This window comes from Oncorhynchus masou, chromosome 12 (genome assembly GCF_036934945.1).
Source record: "Oncorhynchus masou masou isolate Uvic2021 chromosome 12, UVic_Omas_1.1, whole genome shotgun sequence".
Taxonomy (NCBI): domain Eukaryota; kingdom Metazoa; phylum Chordata; class Actinopteri; order Salmoniformes; family Salmonidae; genus Oncorhynchus; species Oncorhynchus masou.
This window is the reverse complement of record NC_088223.1, coordinates 18,354,701-18,378,549: the sequence shown is the minus strand read 5'-3', so window position 1 is coordinate 18,378,549 and position 23,849 is coordinate 18,354,701. Positions and strand designations below refer to the sequence as shown.

At 41.4% G+C, this 23,849-nt stretch overlaps 1 protein-coding gene across 1 annotated transcript in view; it reads right to left on the bottom strand.

Annotated features, from left to right (window-relative positions):
- Nucleotides 1-15,955, bottom strand: part of LOC135549044 (electrogenic aspartate/glutamate antiporter SLC25A13, mitochondrial-like) — a 95,994-nt gene extending 80,039 nt beyond the window's left edge. The window contains exons 1-5 of the mRNA XM_064979114.1: nucleotides 15,890-15,955; nucleotides 14,860-14,907; nucleotides 14,241-14,383; nucleotides 6,489-6,604; nucleotides 4,145-4,284 (exon numbers count right to left, since the gene is read on the bottom strand). Of these exons, the coding sequence (XP_064835186.1) occupies nucleotides 4,145-4,284; nucleotides 6,489-6,604; nucleotides 14,241-14,383; nucleotides 14,860-14,907; nucleotides 15,890-15,955 (513 nt within the window). The remainder of the gene's footprint in view (nucleotides 1-4,144; nucleotides 4,285-6,488; nucleotides 6,605-14,240; nucleotides 14,384-14,859; nucleotides 14,908-15,889) is intronic.
- Nucleotides 15,956-23,849: the final 7,894 nt, after the last annotated feature.

Sequence of the window (23,849 nt, the reverse complement as noted above, 5' to 3'; positions counted from 1 at the left end):
GGAACATAACTTATAGTCTTTTCAAATAGCAGTGTTGTCAAATAATTGAGGAATATGAATAATAGTTTGTTAAAGTCTTAAAGATCTTCACTCAGGTCTCAGTGGGTTCATAACAGCACTGTTCTCCTCTACTACTGAGAAAACACTTCAATCACAAGCCCTGAATTAAATAAATTGACTAAATGAAGTGAGTGAAATAGGAAATGTGTATTTCATAGTTGAGCTATGAGCATTACTGCTGTACTCCTGGTATGAAGTATTGGAAACCAGTGGAGTGGAACTGGGCAAGCCATGAATGCAAAATACATTCTCTACTCTAACTGGCTGCACCTCACACAGACACAGACACACGCACATTAACACACACACACACACACACAATATCAGTGTGTTCTTCAATGTGTGTAACCCATCTGGTCCAAGTTAAGTGTAACATAGAAAGCTCATTCAGATATAGTGAGTGTAGATGAAAACTTGGCATGGCCGAGCCCCCACTCTCCCTCTCCTCCACTCGCCCTCTCCCCTGATTTCACGTCTAGACATCATATTGAAAAATGGCTCACACACCACAAATACAGAAGGAATGCGGCAGCAGCACAGATTATACTACGGAGGAGAAAATGTACCCTGTTTTGGATAGAAGGGTATACAGTGGGGAGAACAAGTATTTGATAGACTGTCGATTTTGCAGGTTTTAGAGGTATTAAAGCATATAGAGGTCTGTAATTGTTATCATAGGTACACTTCAACTGTGAGAGACATAATCTAAAACAAAAATCCAGAAAATCCCATTGTATAATTTTTAAGTAATTAATTTACATTTTATTGCATGACATAAGTATTTGATACATCAGAAAAGCAGAACTTAATATTTGGTACAGAAACCTTTGTTTGCAATTACAGAGATCATACGTTTCCTGTAGTTCTTGACCAGGTTTGCACACACTGCAGCAGGGATTTTGGCCCACTCCTCCATACAGACCTTCTCCAGATCCTTTAGGTTTCTTGGCTGTTGCTGGGCAATGCGGACTTTCAGCTCCCTCCAAAGATTTTCTATTGGGTTCAAGTCTGGAGACTGGCTAGGCCACTCCAGGACCTTGAGATGCTTCTTACGGAGCCACTCCTTAGGTGCCCTGGCTGTGTGTTTCGGGTCGTTGTCATGCTGGAGGACCCAGCCACGACCCATCTTCAATGCTCTTACTGTGGGAAGGAGGTTGTTGGCCAAGATCTCGCGATACATGGCCCCATCCATCCTCCCCTCAATACGGTGCAGTCGTCCTGTCCCCTTTGCAGAAAAGCATCCCCAAAGAATGATGTTTCCACCTCCATGCTTCACGTTTGGGATGGTGTTCTTGGGGTTGTACTCATCCTTCCTCTTCCTCCAAACACGGCGAGTGGAGTTTAGACCAAAAAGCTCTATTTTCTGTCTCATCAGACCACATGACCTTCTCCCATTCCTCCTCTGGATCATCCAGATGGTCATTGGCAAACTTCAGACGGGCCTGGACATGCCCTGGCTTGAGCAGGGGGACCTTGCGTGCGCTGCAGGATTTTAATCCATGACGGCGTAGTGTGTTACTAATGGTTTTCTTTGAGACTGTGGTCCCAGCTCTCTTCAGGTCATTGGCCAGGTCCTGCCGAGTAGTTCTGGGCTGATCCCTCACCTTCCTTATGATCATTGATGCCCCACGAGGTGAGATCTTGCATGGAGCCCCAGACCGAACTTCTTCCGTTTTCTAATAATTGCGCCAATAGTTGTTGACTTCTCACCAAGCTGCTTGCCTATTGTCCTGTAGCCCATCCCAGCCTTGTGCAGGTCTACAATTTTAACCCTGATGTCCTTTCACAGCTCTCTGTTCTTGGCCATTGTGGAGAGGTTGGAGTCTGTTTGATTGAGTGTGTGGACAGGTGTCTTTTATACAGGTAACAAGTTCAAACAGGTGCAGTTAATACAGGTAATGAGTGGAGAACAGGAGGGCTTCTTAAAGAAAAACTAACAGGTCGGTGAGAGTCGGAATTCTTACTGGTTGGTAGGTGATCAAATACTTATGTCATGCAATGAAATGCAAATGAATTACTTAAAAATCATACAATGTGATTTTTTGGATTTAGTTTTAGAATCCGTCTCTCACAGTAGAAGTGTACCTATGATAAAAAAAACTACAGACGTCTACATGCTTTGTAAGTAGGAAAACCTGCAAAATCGGCAGTGTATCAAATACTTGCTCTCCCCACTGTAGGTGGAGTAGGTCTATGTTGGTGGTTACGTCACTTAACTGTAATGGAAAACTAATTCCAGCGTGTTCTAAAAAATACCCTCAATGTTTCATTGATGACTAATCAGAATCAGTTTAATATGGCTGGCTGTGTTGGGGAAACAGGATCAAGTAGAATCAGTTTAATATGGCTGGCTGTGTTGGGGAAACAGGACCAAGTAGAATCAGTTTAATATGGCTGGCTGTGTTGGGGAAACAGGATCAAGTAGAATCAGTTTAATATGGCTGGCTGTGTTGGGGAAACAGGACCAAGTAGAATCAGTTTAATATGGCTGGCTGTGTTGGGGAAACAGGATCAAGTAGAATCAGTTTAATATGGCTGGCTGTGTTGGGGAAACAGGATCAAGTAGAATCAGTTTAATATGGCTGGCTGTGTTGGGGAAACAGGATCAAGTAGAATCAGTTTAATATGGCTGGCTGTGTTGGGGAAACAGGACCAAGTAGAATCAGTTTAATATGGCTGGCTGTGTTGGGGAAACAGGATCAAGTAGAATCAGTTTAATATGGCTGGCTGTGTTGGGGAAACAGGATCAAGTAGAATCAGTTTAATATGGCTGGCTGTGTTGGGGAAACAGGATCAAGTAGAATCAGTTTAATATGGCTGGCTGTGTTGGGGAAACAGGATCAAGTAGAATCAGTTTAATATGGCTGGCTGTGTTGGGGAAACAGGATCAAGTAGAATCGGTTTAATATGGCTAGCTGTGTTGGGGAAACAGGACCAAGTAGAATCAGGTTAATATGCTGTTTTGGGGAAACAGGACCAAGTAGAGGAACCTGAGAATGTGTATCAAGCCAAGGCTGAATACAGACACACACACCATCGGCATCACACACAACCTGGATACAGACACACACCATCGGCATCACACACAACCTGGATACAGACAAACACCATCGGCATCACACACAACCTGGATACAGACAAACACCATCAGCATCACACAGGGCCAAAATACAGACACACACACCATCGGCATCACACAGGGCCAAAATACAGACACACACACACCATCGGCATCACACACAGTCTGAATACAGACACACACACCATCGGCATCACACAGGGCCAAAATACAGACACACACACCATCGGCATCATACACAGCCTAAATACAGACACACACACCATCGGCATCACACACAGCTTGAATACAGACACACACACCATCGGCATCACACACAGTCTGAATACAGACACACACACACTATCGGCATCACACGCAGCCTGAATAGACACACACACCATCGGCATCAGACACAGCCTAAATACAGACACACACACCATCGGCATCACACAGGGCCTAAATACAGACACACACACCATCGGCATCACACACAGTCTGAATACAGACACACACACCATCGGCATCACACAGGGCCTAAATACAGACACACACACCATCGGCATCACACAGGGCCTAAATACAGACACACACACCATCGGCATCACACACAGTCTGAATACAGACAAGGAGGTTATAGTAAAGGTCAAACACGAAAACTGATGTGGTTTCATTGACTTTGTCAGAAGAAAATTCCATACAATAATTAATATACAGGGTCTGAAGGCAAAATGAAAAAGACTTGACAGACAGATAGACAAAGTCGGACACGAATGGAGAGGATGAAATTGAGAGCGAGATAGAAACATTGACAGAGAGATAAAGAGGGAGACGCATATTTAAACGGACATCTGACTGACAGAGACACATTGACGTGGACAAAGAATTTGCTCAGACAGAAAGAGAGAGAGCGAGAGAGAGAGAAAAAGAGAGAGAAAAAAATAGAGAGAGATTTGAGAAATAGAAAGAAAGAAAGAGAGAGACAGTCTATGTGACTGCAAGGTGATATAGAGAATTTTAACCCACCAGGAGGAACTGGGTGAACTCTCCATAGCTGAGGTGCTTGGTCCTCTCCATGCCGAAGTGCAGCCGCATGAACTCAGAGTCCCAGTTAAAGGGGATGTGCTGATGGTTTGTGGTTTGGCTGAAGACCTGCTTCACGTCCTCTGAGGAGAGACGAGACGAGCACCTTTAATGAAATCAGTCCCCTTTTCATTCAGACAATGTTGACAGACTACTGTAGATGGCTGGTTAGCTGTAGCATTGCGTCACAAGACTCAGTTACTTGCAGACATGGTGGACATTGTTGTGTATTATGTCAAAAGGTATTATTTTGTATCAAGTCATTGGAATGATCATTGACCAGTTTTTTAAGAGATTTCATATTAGAAAAGTATGTGTTAATAACGATGAAAGTTACAGGTTCCTGAAGCCACAGGGCTCAACAACGATGATGGATTGACATCTGATGGAAGCATTAGACAGTACTGTAGGCATACTGTAGCTATAAAATATGTGAAGCTATGTGATTACACACTTTTTAAATTCTGTATCAGTCTCAGCCAATAGAGGTAATGTAGGTGGGAGACATTGAACACCAGCCCAAATGATTACACCCTTATCAGAGAAACCAAAACACACAGAGCCCGAGGAACCTGCTCCTTATTCCGCCACGAAACCAGAAACGTGTTTCAAACCTGCTAGTATGTATCAGTGTAACTAAGAGGGGAATAAATAACTTAAAGAGAAATGAGAGAGGGATTTGGGCCGCACACTAGAAATATGGAGTGTGATTTTCCCCCCAGTCAGGGCCTACCTCTTGGAACAAGACAGCTCCAGCAGGTTTTACACTTTAATGAGGCAATAAAAATGCTGCATTTACTCAACAGTGTAACACTGCAGTGCCATTCCCCATTCCAGACCTGCCGTTTATACTATCAGCCTTTATGGACCTGTCAACACCCAGACAACCTTTTATCCTCTTTTTTATCTCTTTGGCTGCAGTACAATCCCCTTTTAACATGTATTCATGTCACGGTTTGTGGAACTCTATTCCAACAAATTATGGATGTATTTTTATGAAACACTAAGAAATAACAGTGTATTCATCCCTTCATGTAAAAATATATGTTTTTCCGTGTTCACTTAATATAAATTACACAGGTTACTAACAAACAAGAAAAGAGCGTACAAAAATGTTATGAAAAGAAATAAGAAATCAGAACAAGCCATTGATGTTGAAAAACAAACTGTCTTTAATGCAGCTAAGCCGCAGCAATGAATGCTTTTAATAAGTTATAAAGGAGTGACTTGTTATAGTGGTTGAGATGGAGAAGGCCATTTCATCTAATGAAAAAGCAAAGAGAAAAGAGAAAATGATGGAATGGATCACAATAAAGTGCCTTTGACAAGACCATAATCTCAGACACGAGTTAAAACGGTAGCAGAACATGAGGTACAGACAGCAGTGTATGTGAAATATTTGACTTCTTATTGCATCTCCTAGCGTAGCCACAGTAGCATGCAGGTAGGCTATATTCATTAACCTTTCAGAAGGCAGAAAAACAACAGACCTTTCAATTACTAAACCAGATATACCAAGCCTCAGATAAATAGTCTAATTGAGCTTTTAAAATATGAAAATTAACATATGTGCATATATAATGAACCACAATGATCTTACTCCCTGCCGACGAGCAACAATTAGAATGGAATTTAGTTTCTCTCTGTTTGTGCCCAAGATATGTGTGCTGCATTTCAAATCAGTCCTAATGTGCTAATGTGGCACACCTACAGAAGGCAAAATTAGGGTTGTTTAAATCAATTAGGGAAATGTGAAATGAGCAACACGTACAAATGTCTCCTCTTCTAACCTCTGGGCTCGGAGGCTTCTGGGTAATGGTGCCAATCACACACTCCCCTCCTCTCCGACAGACATGTCTTCTCCCCCGCCACCCCGCCACCCTTCCAAAACCAATATCTGTCATCCTGTCATCTCCATAGGGGTGCTTACACTGTCACCTTCATAGGGGCTAAGGTTACTGTCATTGACTCTGATGGTTATGTGTGACAATATAATTTTTTGTCATTTTGAGAGAGTAAAACATATTTTATTATCAACTTCTTCCAAAAAAACAAAGTGTCCAATGAAATTTACTTTCAGTAAATAAAAGACCTCACAGTGTACTAAGAATTCTTCCTTCGCTTACATATTAAAAGCCTAGCTATAAGCGTAAACATTTTGTACTTCAACGGTCACCTGCATATCACAGCTCTCACAGGTCTCTCATATGTCACAAATCATACCAGGGGATTAGAGGGTTAGAGCTAAAATAGAGCTGTCAATCAAACCAGAGGGAAGGTTACGTACCGTAGGTGGCTGCTCCTTTGCCAGTCTTGTCAAACAGCAGGAAGGCGACCATGTAGAGAGCATCTGGAGCACACAGGACCGACTCAAAAGCCACAAACTCCTGGAAGGAGATCAACCTGAAGGAGAGAAAGAGAGAGAGAAGGAGAGGGAGAGAGAGCAAGAGAGAGAGACTGTTGTGTTGATGGTATCCTCAATGAAATGATAAAGTATACAGACCACAAATTACAATCTGCTATACTTAACCCCTTTAACATCATCTTCAGCTCTGGCATCTTTGACAATATTTGGAACCAAGGAATAATCACCCCAATTCACAAAATTGGAGACGAATTTGACCACAATAACTACCATAGGATATGGGTCGACAGCAACCTTGGGAAAATCCTCTGCATTATCATTAATAGCAGACTTGTACATTTCTTCAGTGAAAACAATGTACTGAGCAAATGTCAAATAGGCTTTTTACCAGATTACCATACGATAGACCACGTGTTCACCCTGCACACAATAATTGACAAACAAACAAGCAAAACAAAGGCAAAGTCTTCTCATGCTTTGTTGATTTCAAAAAACCTTTGACTCAATTTGGCATCAGGGTCTGCTATAGAAATTGATGGAAAGTGGTGTTGGGGGTAAAACATACGATATTAAAAAATCCATGTACACAAACAACAACTGTGCGGTTAAAATTGGCAAAAAAACAGGGATGCAGCTTAAGCCACACTCTCTTCAATTTAGATATCAACGAATTGGCAAGGGCACTAGCACAGCCTCCAGCACCCGCCTCACCCTACTAGAATCTGAAGTCAAATGTCTACTGTTTGCTGATGATCTGGTGTTTCTGTCCCCAACCAAGGAAGGCCTACAGCAGCACCTAGATCTTCTGCACAGATCCTGTCAGATCTGGGTCCTGACACTAAATCTCAGTAAGACAAAAAAGGTCCAGTTCCCAGGACCACGAATACAAATTCCATCTAGACACCGTTGCCCTATTGCACACAAAAAGCTATGCATACCTCGGCCTAAACATCAGCGCCACTGGTAACTTCCACAAAGCTATGAACGATCTGAGAGACAAGGCAAGGGGCTTCTATGCCATCAAAAGGAACAGAAAATTCGACATAACAATTTAGGATATGGATAAAAAATACTTGCATCAGTTATAGAACTCATTGCCCTTTATGATTGTAGGGTCTGGGGTCTGCTCACCAACCAAGAATTCACAAAATGGGACAAACACCAAATTCAGACTCTGCATGCAGAATTCTGCAAAAATATCCTCAGTGTACAACGTAAAACACCAAATAATGCATGCAGAGCAGAATTAGGCCGATACCCGCTAATTATCAAAATCCAGAAAAGAGCCAATAAATTCTACAACCACCTAAAAGGAAGTGATTCCCAAGCCTTCCATAACAAAGCCCTAACCTACAGAGAAATGAACCTGGAGAAGAGACCCCTAAGCAAGCTGATCCTGGGAACTCAAACAGACCCCCCAAGACAGCAACACAACCAAATCATGAGAAAACAAAAAGATAATTACTTGATACATTGGAAAGAATTAACAAAGAAACTGAGCAAACTAGAATGCTATTTGGCCCTAAACAGAGACTACACAGTGGCAGAATATCTGACCACCGTAACTAACCCAAACTTAAGGAAAGCTTTGATTATGTACAGACTCAGTGAGCATAGCCTTGCTATTGAGAAAGGCCGCCGTAGGCAGACCTGGCTCTCAAGAGAAGGCAGGCTATGTGCACACTGCCCACAAAGCAAACCCAATTTGAAAGCAAACCCAATTTTGATAAACTCTCATACCTACTGGGTGAAATACCACAGTGTGCCATCACAGCAGCAAGATGTGTGACCTGTTGCCACAACAAAAGAGCAACCAGTGAAGAACAAACACCATTGTAAATACAACCCGTTTTATGTTTATTTATTTTACCTTTTGTACTTTAACTATTTGCACATTGTTACAACACTGTATATAGACATAATTTGACACTTGAAATGTCTTAATTATTTTGGAACTTCTGTGAGTGTGATGTTTACTGTACATTTTTATTGTTTATTTCACTTTTGTTTATTATCTACTTCACTCGCTTTGGCAATGTTAACATATATTTACCATGAATTGAGAGAGAGAGAGAGAGAGAGAGAGAGAGAGAGAGAGAGAGAGAGAGAGAGAGAGAGAGAGAGAAATAGTGAGAGAGAAGTGAGACAAATAAAAAGAAAGTTGAATGTGAGGCTATCCGGTAAAAGTATACTCAGATAATGTCATGTTCCACAATGAGAGAGCAGAGAAGGACTATCAGCATCACTAGAACACATTTTACAGCACTTGTTGTGCAATCATTTAGAGCAGAACTATAGAACACAAGTTTCAACTTATACAACACTGGATGACAAAACCCATTTACAGAACAGCCGATCAATCTATGAAAAACTTAATCAAGCTAGGCTACTTCTCAGCTGAGTGAAATGTCAAACTTAATGAGAATGATTTCATGTCAGTGTTGTGTCTGAGTTGACTGCTATAACATTGACGGGCAACTTTACACATGTAAAAATGATTTCATATGAAGTTACACATTTCCCCCTCTGCCATGATAAACAGGTGTATATCTATATACAGTGGGGAGAACAAGTATTTGATACACTGACGATTTTGCAGGTTTTCCGACTTACAAAGCATGTAGGTCTGTACTTTTTATCATAGGTACACTTCAACTGTGAGAGACGGAATCTAAAACAAAAATCCAGAAAATCACATTGTATGATTTTTAAGTAATTAATTTGCATTTTATTGCATGACATAAGTATTTGATCACCTACCAACCAGTAAGAATTCTGGCGAGACAAATACATGTTCTCCCCACTGTATATCTTTCTATCTCTCTATATTTATATATCTTCCTTGCGGTCTTTCTCTCTTTCTCTATCTTTCTCTCTCTTTCTTTCTATCTATCTCTCTCTCTATTTCTCTGTCTCTCTCTCTCTCTCTCTCTGGATGTGTCGTCTGCAGCATGTATGTGTCACTAATATCGTTGTCTTTCACTTATTTATGATATTACTACAAATGGCCATACATCATCTACAAAAACAGGACAAAGATACCAACAGGGTCATTTGAACTCCCATGGGAGCCCCTGGGGACAACGGCGCAATCTAGTCTTAATTCATGCGCGGTTCAAAGTTGCCTGAAGTCCATTATGAATTTCACAAATGGATACAATAATTATGCGGGGTCAGTTCTAATGAGCAATCCCCTGAGCACACATCTCTAATCTATTTCAATTTCCAGGGGAGAGATGATTACATTTTCCTGGCAACTCTAATTAATTTTGTTACTGATGAAATTCAAAGAGGGATTCATTGGGAATCTGTAGGCTTGTAGGTATGCTCTGCTCTGTCTGCCTTGTGGTGTAGAAAAATCGGAAAGAGTAATTGTTTTATTGACTTAGCTAGCTGGCTGTTTTCAAACAGGGGCCTGCTGGTGGGGTTTGGGTGGAGGTGCACAAAAGTGCCCAGCTACAAGCTAATATGGGTACAGCTCTTGTGGCTGGAAACATATTAAATGTTGAAAATGAAAATTGGTTGAAACATAAAAACTCTTAAAAATGACCAAAAATGACCAATTTAGAATTTGTAGACAAACTTCAGAGGAATGCAGGAGAGAGAACAGAGAGACTGCCTAAAATGCAGTAGGGCAGTGCAGTAGGATTTTTTATGTGCATCTCTTTACGTTGGTGAGCATTTCAGTAGTTATGAAGCCATGGATGATGACAATGTTACTGTAACTTGTTGATTATCAGGGGTTGATTATCAGGGGTATTAAGATGACTTTGGGAGATGTGAGGGTTCAGGAGGTATTACACACATTATGGTGAATGTGCCAGGATGAGGATTATGATAGTTGATTAGCATTCCTATGCCTTGGGGCTCCCGAGTGGCGCAGCGGTCTAAGGTGCTGCATCTCAGTGCAATAGGTGTCACTACAGTCTCTGGTTCAAATCCAGGCTGAATCACAGCTGGCCGTGATTGACAGTCCTATAGGGCAGCGCACAATTGGCCCAGCGTTGTCCAGGTTTGGCCAGAGTAGGCCATCATTGTAAATAAGGATTTGATCTTAACTGACTTGCCTAGTAAAATAAATAAAAAACAACTAGAGAACAATTACCCCCAAAAAAGAGATGCCAGCACGTTGTACTGCAAACAAACCATCTACCAACTAATATGGCATGTGACCAGATTGTACATTGTCTGAGTGCACAAAAAAATGCATTTACAAACATGAGACTACAGTATGTGTCCAGGAAATGTAAGATATAAATCCCAACATGTGCAGTTAATGCTATACTAAATGGCGAGGATTATTTTTCATTTGAAATCAGTAGCTATTCAGTCAATATGATCATGCAGTACATGTGGCCTTTTCTTAGTCCGAGTGAGAGGTCAACAAAGGTTGAAAGTGTATCTCTATACAAAGTCGATAAGTAGGTAAACATCCTTGATGTCTTTGTTCGAGGGTGTATATGATGTCTACACTTTTTTGTCATCTTCAGCCGGTAAACACAGCTATCCAGGACCTACAACACTGTTTACAGCATAAACATTTGGGCGGGTTAGGCTGGAGCGACAGCTTTTATCCCTGATAGTAGAGGGGTAAGAGGACACCTTCAATGATCCCCTGTCCCTGCTATTGTCACTGACATCCTTCCACCCAGAGGTGACTGCTGGCTAGCTGACTGGCTGGCTGGCAGTCGGGCTGTCTGTCTCGCTAGCTGTCCGGCTGGTGGGCTGGATGCTTTTGGTTCTTCCAAGCAGGCACACCAAAATACACATGTCTGGCTGGAAGGACTGCTATTTTCCCAGCATGTTCTCTTTACAAAGTTTTAACCCCCAAGAGACTTGGGAGGGGTTTCACACTTGGAAGAGTTTTCCATCGAAAAAGAGAGAGGGGGGGGCAAGAGAGAGAAAGAGAGAGCAAGAGAGAGAAAAAGAAAATGAGATAGAGAGACAGGGAAGGAGGGAGGTAGGAAAAATCTCTGACACATCTTTCCGACAGCAGCAGGGATGTCTACATAGACAGAAAGGGAGTGTATCTATCTCAGCCAGCCAAGTCTGGGGAGGCTGAATAACAAGAGAGAAAAGTGATTTCAAGGCAGAGAGAGAAACTGTGATGGCCGTCAGTGAGTGTATCACCTAATTTACACAGTCACAGAGGGAGGCAGGGAAATGCATTACACTGTTTACGTACACCCAAACCCCCTCTACTCCGAAAAAACAATTACCCCTCCCTGACTTATCTCTGTGAAATGGAATCCTACCTGGGGTAAAAACAGCAGCAAGACGCATTAGAGAGAAAAAAATGTATGCAGTATGCACATCCTGAAAAATACCATAATTTAAGATAGAGGGAGTATATGAAAATACAATAGACTCTGTAGATTATTTTCTTCGTTTATTTTCTTTCAGGGAGCTCACTCAACAGGTTCTTGTCATAAACAATGTATTTCTGTTTTCTGTGAACATAAAAGGGGGTGTTGTTGACACGCGCAACCATTGTCTGTTCTCTCTTCCCGCGCTAGCCATAATCATCCATCTCATTGTCTAACGGAAATCATAACATCTTTTTAGGGTTCACTGGCAAAAAATAACAAAATACATGGCGACTAACCTACAATGTCAACTGTAAACAAAATGGATGCATTCAAACAAAGGTCTCTGATTTTGTGGCTTTGATCAAAACTATCAAACCAGACATTTCTGCTCCCTTGTCATTTCCTATCCCCTCCCCACCACCCCATCACACCAAATGAGGTTTAGATACAGAGACCAAGCCATGGTTTCCTAATAGATTTATCCCTTAATAGCAGTGATGCCGTCGCCATTTATCTGGCTCCCAAATCCACACAATGCAGGAGTGCTGAATGGCACAGGCAATTACAGTGCATGTGTGCAGCCAGCCAGCCTCCACTCCATTTTAAAGCAGGCCTTCATAATGTGAGCAACATGACCGCATGCACTCTGCTCTTTGCTGGAGCCCAGGTGGTTGCCGTGGCAACGCGCTTTTTCTTTTTGACTTACCCTAACATTTTATTGCCCGTCATTATGTATCATTAAAAACATACATATTAATGTAAAAAATAGGGGTGATGGGGGGAGAGGGGGATAAGATGAGATGAATTAGGCTAGCAACAACCAACAGAAGGAAAGGAACAACACCTGACAAATGGGCTTTGAGGATTTGTAGGATTCTCTTTTTCTACTAAATAAATCAGATACATTTGTGGTAGAATAAGTGGTTAGCAAAACATTATTAATTGTTTCTTGGATTTAATCCTGTGTATTAGAAAATAAGGGCTAGGGGAGTACACAGGATCAAAGCCAGATACAGTATATACACGCACTGGCCAGTTTATTAGGTACACCACCACGTTCACAAAAATGATTCACTCCTACAGACAGTGAGTCATGTGGCTTGCAATATAAAGCAGGCAGGCAGGCATCGAGGCATTCAGTTACTGTTCAATTGAATGTTAGAATGGGCAAAATGAGTGACCTAAGCAACTTTGAGTGTGGTATGATCTTTGGTGCCAGGCATGCCGGATCCAGTATCTCAGAAACGGCCGCCCACTTGGGCTTTTCACGCACGACAGTATCTAGGGTTTCCCCAGAATAATGTGACAAAAAAACATCCAGCCAGCGGCAGTCCTGTGTGCGAAAACAAGCAGTATTCAGAACGGCATCTCCAAACACAACTTGTCGATCCTTATCACGGATGGGTCTATTGCAGCAGACGACCACACCGGGTTCCACGCCTATCAGCTAAATACAAGAAGCTGCTCCAGTGGGCATGCGATCACCAACAATGGACAATTGAGGAGTGGAAAAACCTTGCCTGGTCTGATAAATCCTGGTTCCTGTTGGATCATGCTGATGGCAGAGTTAGGATTTGACTCAAGCAGCGTAAGTCCATGGACCCTACCTGCCTGGTGTCAACTGTACAGGCTGGTGGCGGTGGTCAACCGCTGTCCAATCTGCATCAACTGCATGATGCAGCATGGACTAACATCCCTGAGGAACGTTTCCGACTTGTAGAATCCATGCCCCGGAGAATTCCGTCTGTTCTGGAGGCAAAGTGGGGTCCGACCCGGTAGTAGATTGGTGTACCTAATAAACTGGACATGTATATATACTGTATATAGATATATGTGCTTAATGCAAGTAATGGTGAATAAAAATACTAAAACAATCCCTGTTGTCCTGTGTTTTTCTCCACAATGTTAAATTCATACCTAGGGCTCTACATTTTCCTGACCATGTGACTGATACAAAAACCTCTAGGGCCCTTGCTATAAGGACAGCAGGTAGCCTTGCGGTTAGAGTTTTGGGAAAGTACCCGAAAGGTTGCTAGTCTAATCCCCGAGCCGGCACTGTGAAAAATCTTGATCTTGGCGAACCCTGGCTGTTACCCCATTCTCGGGGGGAGTTGGGATATGCAAAAAACACATTTCCAATTCACATTTGAAATAGGACAAACATGACCACCCACCAAATTATCAAAATACTCCAGGTCCTTGTCATAACCAACCTATAACTAGGCCTAATGCCTATGCTTCTCATAGTCAGGGCCTGTATTCACAAATTGTCTCCTATTCATTATGATTAAAATGCTAAACTGATCCTAGATTAGCACTCCTACTCTGATAGGCTTTGTGATAAGAGCCCTGATCTTCTACACACCCATCTTTCTTCTGGTCCACTACCCCAGCCAGTAGTGAGGTGGCCTCATCAGACAGCCTGATGTCAGTGTGTGCGTGGAGGAACCGGGTCACAAAGTCCTCCGGAGACATGTAGTGCTCATCATTTTTCTGGATGCTGGCATACTGCAATGGCAAACGCATACACAAAAACGCATGGACAGACAGACAGACAGACAGACAGACAGACAGACAGACAGACAGACAGACAGACAGACAGACAGACAGACAGACACACACAGACAGAACTCATTGTTGATTTGTTAATATATGATCTACTGATTGAGGAAGACACTGTACACATGTTCAAACCGTTGGGCTGACACCTAACTTGAGATCATTTGCATGTAACTTGAGACTTTCGCATAAATCATGCGTTGATGTCAATGGTAGAAATTTGAGTTGTGTGCAGGGATCTCAAGTTAGGATTCAGACAACAATGGGGAAAACCATGAATGTGCTATTGACTCTTGTTTAAGTGACTTGAGCCAGAAGAAGGCCACAAATTAATGCATTATTAACAATGGCTTTCCAGTACATGAAGTTGTCTTGTACGCAGAGTGCTAAGGCAACATTGGTGAATATATTTTTACACAACTCACCTTTAAAAAAATAGCTTTCAGCTCTGTAGGGTCAGCCCTCCTTTGTCCCTGGAGAAATTAAGCAAAATTACATGAAATTACATCAAAGACCACAGTTACCTATCAACATAATCAACAACCAAGCTCTCATTAGCTCAATATTGTAGTAATAACCTGATAATAATACACTTTTTTAAATTACAATTCTATTAACAGGCATATTAGGAGAATGTTAACTAAGCCTACATGTCTTGTTAACAGTAAGATATTTTACTCACTTTGTAGTAAAAGTGAGACATGCTATTTTGACCATGTTTAGGATTCAACAAGTCAATATTAGGCCTACTCTCTTTTTTATATACAGTGATCTAATGAAATGGGCTGGTCATACTAACAGGGGTTCCAGCTGTATAAAGGTCATTGGGGGAGGGGACACTTCATTCAAAACAGTGGCACGAGGCACATGACGACACAAGGCACGTGCTGAATGTATCTTGTAGAATGTTGACATTTTCACATTATGTGAAATATCTGCGGCAATGACGCGAGGAACAACAGTAGCCTGTCTATATTACTGTATGTATATTGGGAGAATCGTCATATAGCATAAGGCTACACAAGGTTACCAGCACTGAGCTTATAAAGCTTACCAGGCTAGAGCCGGCTTCACGTCAAACACGTGCTTGCTAATCAGCCAGTGGCTCGAGACGTGTGACGGACAGAGACCACCGGTTTCAGTGGCAGGTCAGTCTGGTAACCGGATTCCGCATAGTGCATCACAGGGAAAGGCTGTATCCCATTACCACCTTGCCCCGTCCTCCTCGCTGTAAAGCCCCAATGTCATTGCCACTGGCTAATGTTAACCTCGAACATCCTCTTATCCGGCTAACTAACGTTAGTAGCTAGCTGGCTAGCCATCTATGAATAGATGTGGGAGGAAGTCAGTGTGTGAGAATGTGGTCCGTGCGTTCGGAGGTGTCGTTGTATATTCTGCCATTGTCTATTTCACCTACTGACAAAATGTTTTTTTCCTCGTACAAGGTGAACTTACCTTTGCAGCCATAGCAAGATTACTGTCAACCAACCAAGCCCACTCTGACCAAGCAAACCCGGTCATTTTCTTTTGCTTGACGACGTTCCCATGGAAATCACGCGCCGCTGTCGGATGGTGCAGAGAGGAGCTTAAAAAGGCGGCTCAAGTGTTCACGTGGTATAGAGCGGTCAACAGGTAGCGTGGTATGTAGCTGTTAACCGGTAGAGGTTGTCAGTTTGGCATCGTCATCATGTAACCATCCATATTACTGTTCATTAATACACTGTTACTACACAGGTATTAGAGGAATGTGTTTCCAATGAATTACCAATTGGCCCTATGCCTACACAAGCCCTGATGCATTTAGTTAAACATCTAAAAAAAAAGTGTCACTCCATAATAATACAATCATTATTTATGGAAGCCCATTCCCACCACCCCCTTCCAAAAAAAAGTGATACTATCTAAAACTGTCGAGATATTAAGTCAACATTTTGAGATACTAACTCCACATTTCGAGATACATGCAGTAGGGTACGTGTCTTCATTTGTAGCATTATGTGGGGATTTCTATCTGTCCATGTTGCAGAGATCAGTACAGCAGGGCCGCCCGCAAACGTTTTGATAAAAATATTGCCACCAAAGCATTGAAAATAGGGACAACATACTGTTCTTTAGACATGATTTGTCAACTCATGCAAAATTAATCTGTGCTTCAGTCTGACCAACTCTAGCCTACTGATAACAACCACAACTGCAGGTAGCCTAGAGAAGCCAATTTTGTTTTTACCTTTATTTAACTGGGCAAGTCAGTTAAGAACAAGTGCTTATTTACAATGTGGGTTAACTGTCTTGTTCAGGGACAGAACAACAGATTTTTACCCTCAGCTCAGGGACTCAATCTCGCAACATTTTGGTTACTAGCCCAATGCTCTAACCACTAGGCTACCTGCCTCCGGTCAGGTCAGGGGAAAGTAACAGGCTGCTCGTGTCGTGTGCACGAGTGTTGCAAAATACATTTAGAAATCTATATTATTCAATTATTGCACCCACACTGCTTGCGTGCGCCATCGAGCATCTGCGTTGCCAAGAGCTAAAATAGAAGTCAGTTCTATTTCTGACGCAGATCGCGCTGCAAGTCCTGCCTCTCCCATCTCCTCATTGGTTTAACAAAGCAGGTACCCACATGCCATCTCCTCATTGGTTATACCCACGTGGGTGACTGAAAGACGAATGAGGTCGGTGGCGATAATGCACCTAATTTATGAAAGTTGCCAATCGCAATATAAAGTCAAGAAAAGAAAAAGCCTAGAAGGAGGAGAGATGACTAGAAACAATTTGTTTGACCTTTTTATGTGTGGATTAATTGTTGGAGTAGAGGACCTTTTTTTACCTTTAATTAACCAGGCAAGCCAGTTAAGAACAAAATCTTATTTTCAATGACGGCCTGGGAACAGTGGGTTAACTGCCTGTTCAAGGGCAGAATGACAGATTTGTACCTTGTCAGCTCGGGGGTTTAAACTTGCAACCTTCCGGTTGCTAGTCCAACGCTCTAACCACTAGGCAACCCTGCCGCCCCCCTGCTGACCTTGTGCATTTCAGGTAAAATAACAACTCAATGTTTATATCCCAGGACAAATTAGCTAGCAACAGCAAGCTAGCTAAATAGGACAAATTAGTTAGCAAGTGAAACTATCTAGCTAAATTGCCATAATGGTTTAATGCTTTTCGACCTGTCCCCAAATTAATGTAATTGGTTCAGAGTTTGTTTTGATATTTTAATCCGCGTGTCGTGATCGCGTTTGGTGTAGGGGGACAAAATTAATTCATGCATAATGGCGCACGCACGCAGCCAGTTTGGGTTCCGTGTAAGTGGTAACATCATGTATTTATAGACTAAAATAGGCCTATTTATTTTTGTTGAGAAAATGTGAATGTGATCAAATTTGGTTTAAATTCAAACTTCGGGTGGCTAGGCTACCTTGACCTTATCAATCCAAAATGATTGACTTGCATTCACAATCAACACAACAGTAATTACATACTGTGTGAATAACTTTTTAATTACAGATGCAAAGACCTACACAATGCAACCCTGCATAAAGCAAACTCAGCCATGTTAGTTATATTGTGCAATCGCAGTTGTTGTCTTTAAAAAAAACTACAAAACATATGACCTGATTAGAAAAGATCTAGTCTCATCATAGCCCATATAAAACCATTTTACAGCAGTTTTTCTTTACAATGTTATACATTCCAACTAGGATCCGGAGTTTTACCTAGATTAGGTTAGCCCAGTGGATCTCAAACCTCTTCTCAGTGACTCCCAAACGTTTCACAATTTTGTTTTAGCCCTGAACTAATTCACCTCACTCACCTAATCAAGGACAAGTTGTGCTAGTTCTGGAATAGATCAAATGCATGAACTGGCTGGAGGTACATGAACAGAGGTTTGAGAACCACTGGGTAAGCCAACCAGATCAGGAAATCTCCTGGGCCCCAGGAAAATAAAAATAATACAAGTTAAATGTGTTTCCATTGCATTTTCAACTCTACTGATGGTTTTGTCACAAAAAACTGTTGCGATATATAGCAAATGTGCCCACTCTGGCCTTGGCACATGAGCTCTAGCCAACAGCTACTGCAGCAGATACAGTGTGGGCAAGCATAGCCACGGGAAGCAGGGGTGCTGAGGGTGCTACAGCAACCCCTGAAAAATCAGGAAAATAAATAAATATTTTTGTTTTGTTTTGCACAAAAAGTAGTGCACTGAGCCTTTACTAGTCCTGTATTAGGGAACGATATAGCCATCTGTAGTGTGGGCAGAAACAATCTCAGCACCCACTGAACATCTTCACACTACTATGTGTGTAGGTTACCTATATTATGAGATTATTATGGATAAGAGCGATAATATTTGTATTTGTCAAACGGCAGCCAAGCATCGATCACCATTTCACCAGAATAAGACCCTCAATATTTATTGGAAAGGAGCATCAAGCTCATCACCTTGCACTTTCATCACCATGTGAAGTTCATCATAACTTATTTAATCTGCAGACTAATAATTAAACGCATAAAAGCGCATCCACCGCCATTTTTCGCATAATACATTTTACAGACATAAAATGATCCCACCATGTCCAACGAACAAATTGTCTGCCAGCATTTAAAAAATGATTCTATAAACCCGGTTGTGACTTTTTTCATCCGTCAGGTACTTCAATTAATCCATCAGATAATGCATTTTTTAAACCACATTGTGGACCTCTCAAATTGAGTTTTGAGACACTAAAAACAATGATAGTCAAACATGGTACAGGCCTCATCAATAATGCATTACATCATCTATACACATGCATAAACAAAAACAAAACAAGGTATAATGTAGTGATGTAGTTTGTCATAATGATCTTCTATTGGCTATTCCTCCCATGAGTGTAGTAGCTCTTCATTCAGTCATAAAGCTGCTCAAGTTTCAAGTTGTATTAGTCGTATGTACGGGATACACATGGTATACATCTTCTAACTAAATGCTTACTTGCAGGTTCCTTCCTCGACAATGTAACAACAATAAGAAATAATAAAAAAGAAGAACACGAACATAAAGTAAATGACAAGGAACCTGACAAAGAACTTCTCACAGAACCTCATCTAAAGATCTGAAAAGGGGCATTTATGGAAGAGAGCATACAAGGTTTCTGCTCCCACCTCTTCCCCACAGTAAATGGTTCCACTACTTTATATTTCCTTTCCATTCCATCCCTCCATGCTTTGTGTCAGGGGGAAAAATAGAGGGAGAGAGGAAGAGAGAGAGAGAGAGAGAAAATTCCATGACTACAATAGCAAAGGTTAACATTACTCACAGCATAAAAACAATTTAAAAGGGAGCAAAAGGGCCCTAATGGCACATGGTCTTCAAAGAAAATGCATTTTGCGCTCAAAATAATTCATAGCTTTTTGCTGGTGGCTTTTCGGATTCCCGGATCACCAGCATGAACCACTGTATTTTTCTCAGCATGCTATCTGCTCCTCTCAAAATGTCCAACGCAGGGAAGAGCCCACATCCCCCCCAAATATTGATGGCACAGTCTACCCTTTATTGGAAAAATGGCTGTGAGTAACATTTAATGAGTTAATCTCATAACCTGCATTTAATTTGGTTGTATAACAATATTTAAGAAGATTTAAACATGAAAGAGTTGGTCCTTTGACATAGCATTACTGTGTGGTATTAAATGACTACTGGCGGTAGCACAAAGGTGTGCTATTGTTTGTTGAGGTTATGATTTGCAGCATTTGTGAGCCATGAGACCTTGTTGTTTTGCATATACATCCACTCTTTCTTCATGTGAAAAAACGTTATCCATAATCATTGTGAGAGATTGTGAGAGATTTACATGACAAATAGGCCTTTGGGAAACAATGGTGCTAAATCATTTAATTCCCTGATCTGATTTCCCTGTCTTATTTTTAGGAACAGAATTTGAGAACTAAAACTAATTTGAAAGGCCAACTGAATCACGGATGTGGTCCTGGACTGGTCCAAGGTCCCATGAGAGATTGAATAATGGGGATAAACCCTGAAACCTCTGACCCCTCCTGGCCTGGGGAGTCACTGGGTCACCTCTCTCGGCCTCTCGGTCCCCGAGGACCCACGCGTTCGGACGGAATGAGCGATGAGTGAATGACGACCATCTTCTATTTTTAACCATCTAAACAGTGTTTCAAAAATAGACCCCCTCAGTTATAAACAAATGATTAGACCGGTTTGGGCCTCTTCACCGACCACACAGTCTCTATTAACTGTCAATAACTGTAGACCCTAGAGGTCAAAGGGGGTTAAAGACTTTCTATTAAAAGTAACAGACACAGGGGGATGTGTTCTTGAAAAATTGTGTCTTGGATTTGAAATGCTGACAGCTTAATGGCGGCCTCTCAAATAGCGCTGTAAATGACCAGTTTGGTCTTACTTTTATTGCCGTCGTCTGTCAGTCACTCAAAGGTCTTTTTTTTCTCTTTAAGTGGATTCACATAGTTTTGTAAGTCACCCGTTGAAGACTTTATTGTGTTTTTGTCTCTCCCCTGGGTTATTCTCTTGTAGGATGTGACTTTGGGTTGTATTTTTCTGACGAAAGATGACATGGAAGATGTATTCATGATAAGATAATGTGATTCTGAGAGGTGTGTGGTGGATGTAGACCTGAGAGAAAGGTTCACCTTCCGGCAACAGTTTTTCCATTAATTAAATGAAGGAACCGTTGTCTTTACACCTAGCCATCTCAATCTCTACCCGTCAGAGTGTACATACCTCATAGAAAAAAAATAACATTTTTGTTAAAGTGAATATTTATACCCAGATTAATTTGTCCAAGGCCTTTTAGTGTATATCACAGGGAAACATGTTAAAACCCTCTATAAGTCAAGGCCTCGCCAATTCCAGTCGTGTTAGCTATGTGACACGCAAAGCAAACATCAAGTGTCTGCAAACAGCTAAGCCTTGCATTGTACAACAACAACAAACCCTGCAAACCCACGGCTTGCCAAAATAGGTTTTATATAACTTGTGACTTGTTGGACCAAACCACAATACAAACACGCTGTCCAGATAGTGTGGGTGGGAGGACTGAGAGAGACAAATGTGTTTTGCATTAAAATAAGAAACTTATGAGAATAGACATGATAAAGCATTTTACATAATACAATATTTTACCATGCTTATCAAATTACATTTACAGTATCTATAAATCGAAAAACACATTTAAGATGAGTACATCATCCTTACTGTATACAGTATCTTACAGAGGTGAAAAAAAGTAATCGTTTGCATTACTTGAGTAAAAGTAAAGATACCTTAATAGAAAATGACTTAATAGAAAAGTAAAAGTGAAACTCAACCAGTAAAATACTACTTGAGTAAAAGTCTAAAAATATTTGCTTTTAAATGTACAGTGATGGAAAAAGTAGTGTGATGGAAAATGATGGAAAAAGTACTCAGTTGTCATACATAAGTAAAAAGTAAAAGTAAATGCTATACATCAAATTCCTTACATTAGTAAGCAAACCAGACGGCACAATTTTCTTGTTTTGATTTATTCACGGAATGGCAGAGGAACACTCCAACATCATCTGCAAATGCAGTATTTGTGTTTAGTGAGTCCACCAGATCAGAGAAAGTAGGGATGACAATGCGTTATATTGCTAGGTTGCTGAATTTGACCATATTGCTGTCCTGCCTGAGCATTCGAAATGTAATGAGTACTTTTGGGTGTTAGGGAAAATGTATAGGAGTAAAAGGTTTTAAAAAATATCTTTACGAATGCGGTGTAGTAAAAGTCAAAATTGTCAAAAATATAAATAGTAATGTACAGATACCCCAAATAAACTACTTAAGTAGTACTTCAAAGTATTTTTACTTAGTCACTTTACACTATTAGTATCTTATTACTGTATACAATAAGACTTGTGCAATACTTTAGTATCCAAATATGTACACTTCTTTCTGCCTAGCAACCAGCAATGTATATTTTCATCTATCTCCATATCTAGCCAATCAGAGGGATGTCAAACATAATGCAGGAACATCATCTGTAACACGCGGTGCTTTAAAGTGGCACCGCTGTAAACACTGCACCGGTAATAGAGCATGACAAGCGCTTTCTTGTTTACGCTGAAATAATTCTGTGTTTGAATAACATCCCAATGACTTACTTAGCCAATCAAACTCACTCTGGTTCCATTCATAGACCAGACTGATAAATAGTTCTGACATTAGACATGGGATGGGAGATGGAATAGGAACGTTTTCTACTCACTGTTGTCTGGCTCATAGAGATAAGACCTGACCCCAGAGCAGATTATTTTTTCTTTTAAAGACTATAAGAGGGAAATAAGGTGAATTGACCTGCATAGTTGAGGACGTTATTCCTCCATTATGGATTTACTACACATTTATTTACTATACATTTTTCTACTCATTCAATACTCCACTCACGTCGTTAACCACACGCAAACTCAGGCATGCACACACGCACACACATTCACTTGCAGCCGAAGTCCTCCCCCACCCCTTACCACCACTGTCCACCCACTCCTTCTCCTCCAAACCTCAATGAGACTGCTGGCTTCTGGATGAATCTGTTTAACATCTTTCAGTTTAGATGAAGAGCTACACTAAACATGCTCAGGGGCATCTGGGATGGGCTGAAATTGGCCTTCTGGAGGGCTGGGCGGATGCACCCGCTGGGGTGGTTTGAGAAGGTCCAGGCGGTCAGTGGGGCTTGAACCCCTCTCCAAAAAAACAAGGGCCCACACTCAGGCCTGCAACACGAGAGGGCGTAGGGTCCCCCTCCTAGGCTAAATGAACCCAGATGCTGCCTACAAACACAGGGTCCAGGCATTCTGGTTAGAGAAGGATGGATGGAGGGAGTGAGAGAGGAGAGCGGTGTGTGGAGGCTTTAGGCTCTTCTCTTCCCTTGGTTGAGGCAGTTGTCTCTCAGATTCCTGGGCTTTCTCATAATCGGTGATCACAGGGGCCCCGCAAGGAGCATTGTGGGGAATTATCAGAGGGGCATTTGTCTTTGAACTAAACAAGTACACCAGCAAATCTTTAAGTCTTTTCCTTTTCATCTCCCTGAGGAGTTGGTCATCTGGTCCTATAGAGTGAAGACCAGGAGTGGTGTGGAATGTGTGTGTGTGTGTACTTGTGGGTATGCAGTCCCCACATTGATTACATATTGGAATTAAGGGATTACACCAGGGAAAGAAGATATTGATCTGTAATCACAATTGATTGGGGACCAGGGTTGATTATGCACCACAGATTAAACACTGTCAATAAAGTTACTATTTTATCTTAACTAAATATTTGCATTACATCAACAAATGTAAGTTAGAGATACATGAAGTAAAGTAGGCATATATCCTTTGTTTATTTTAGCTTAGCCCCAAAAAGGCAACCTGCAAGACACAGCTCGGC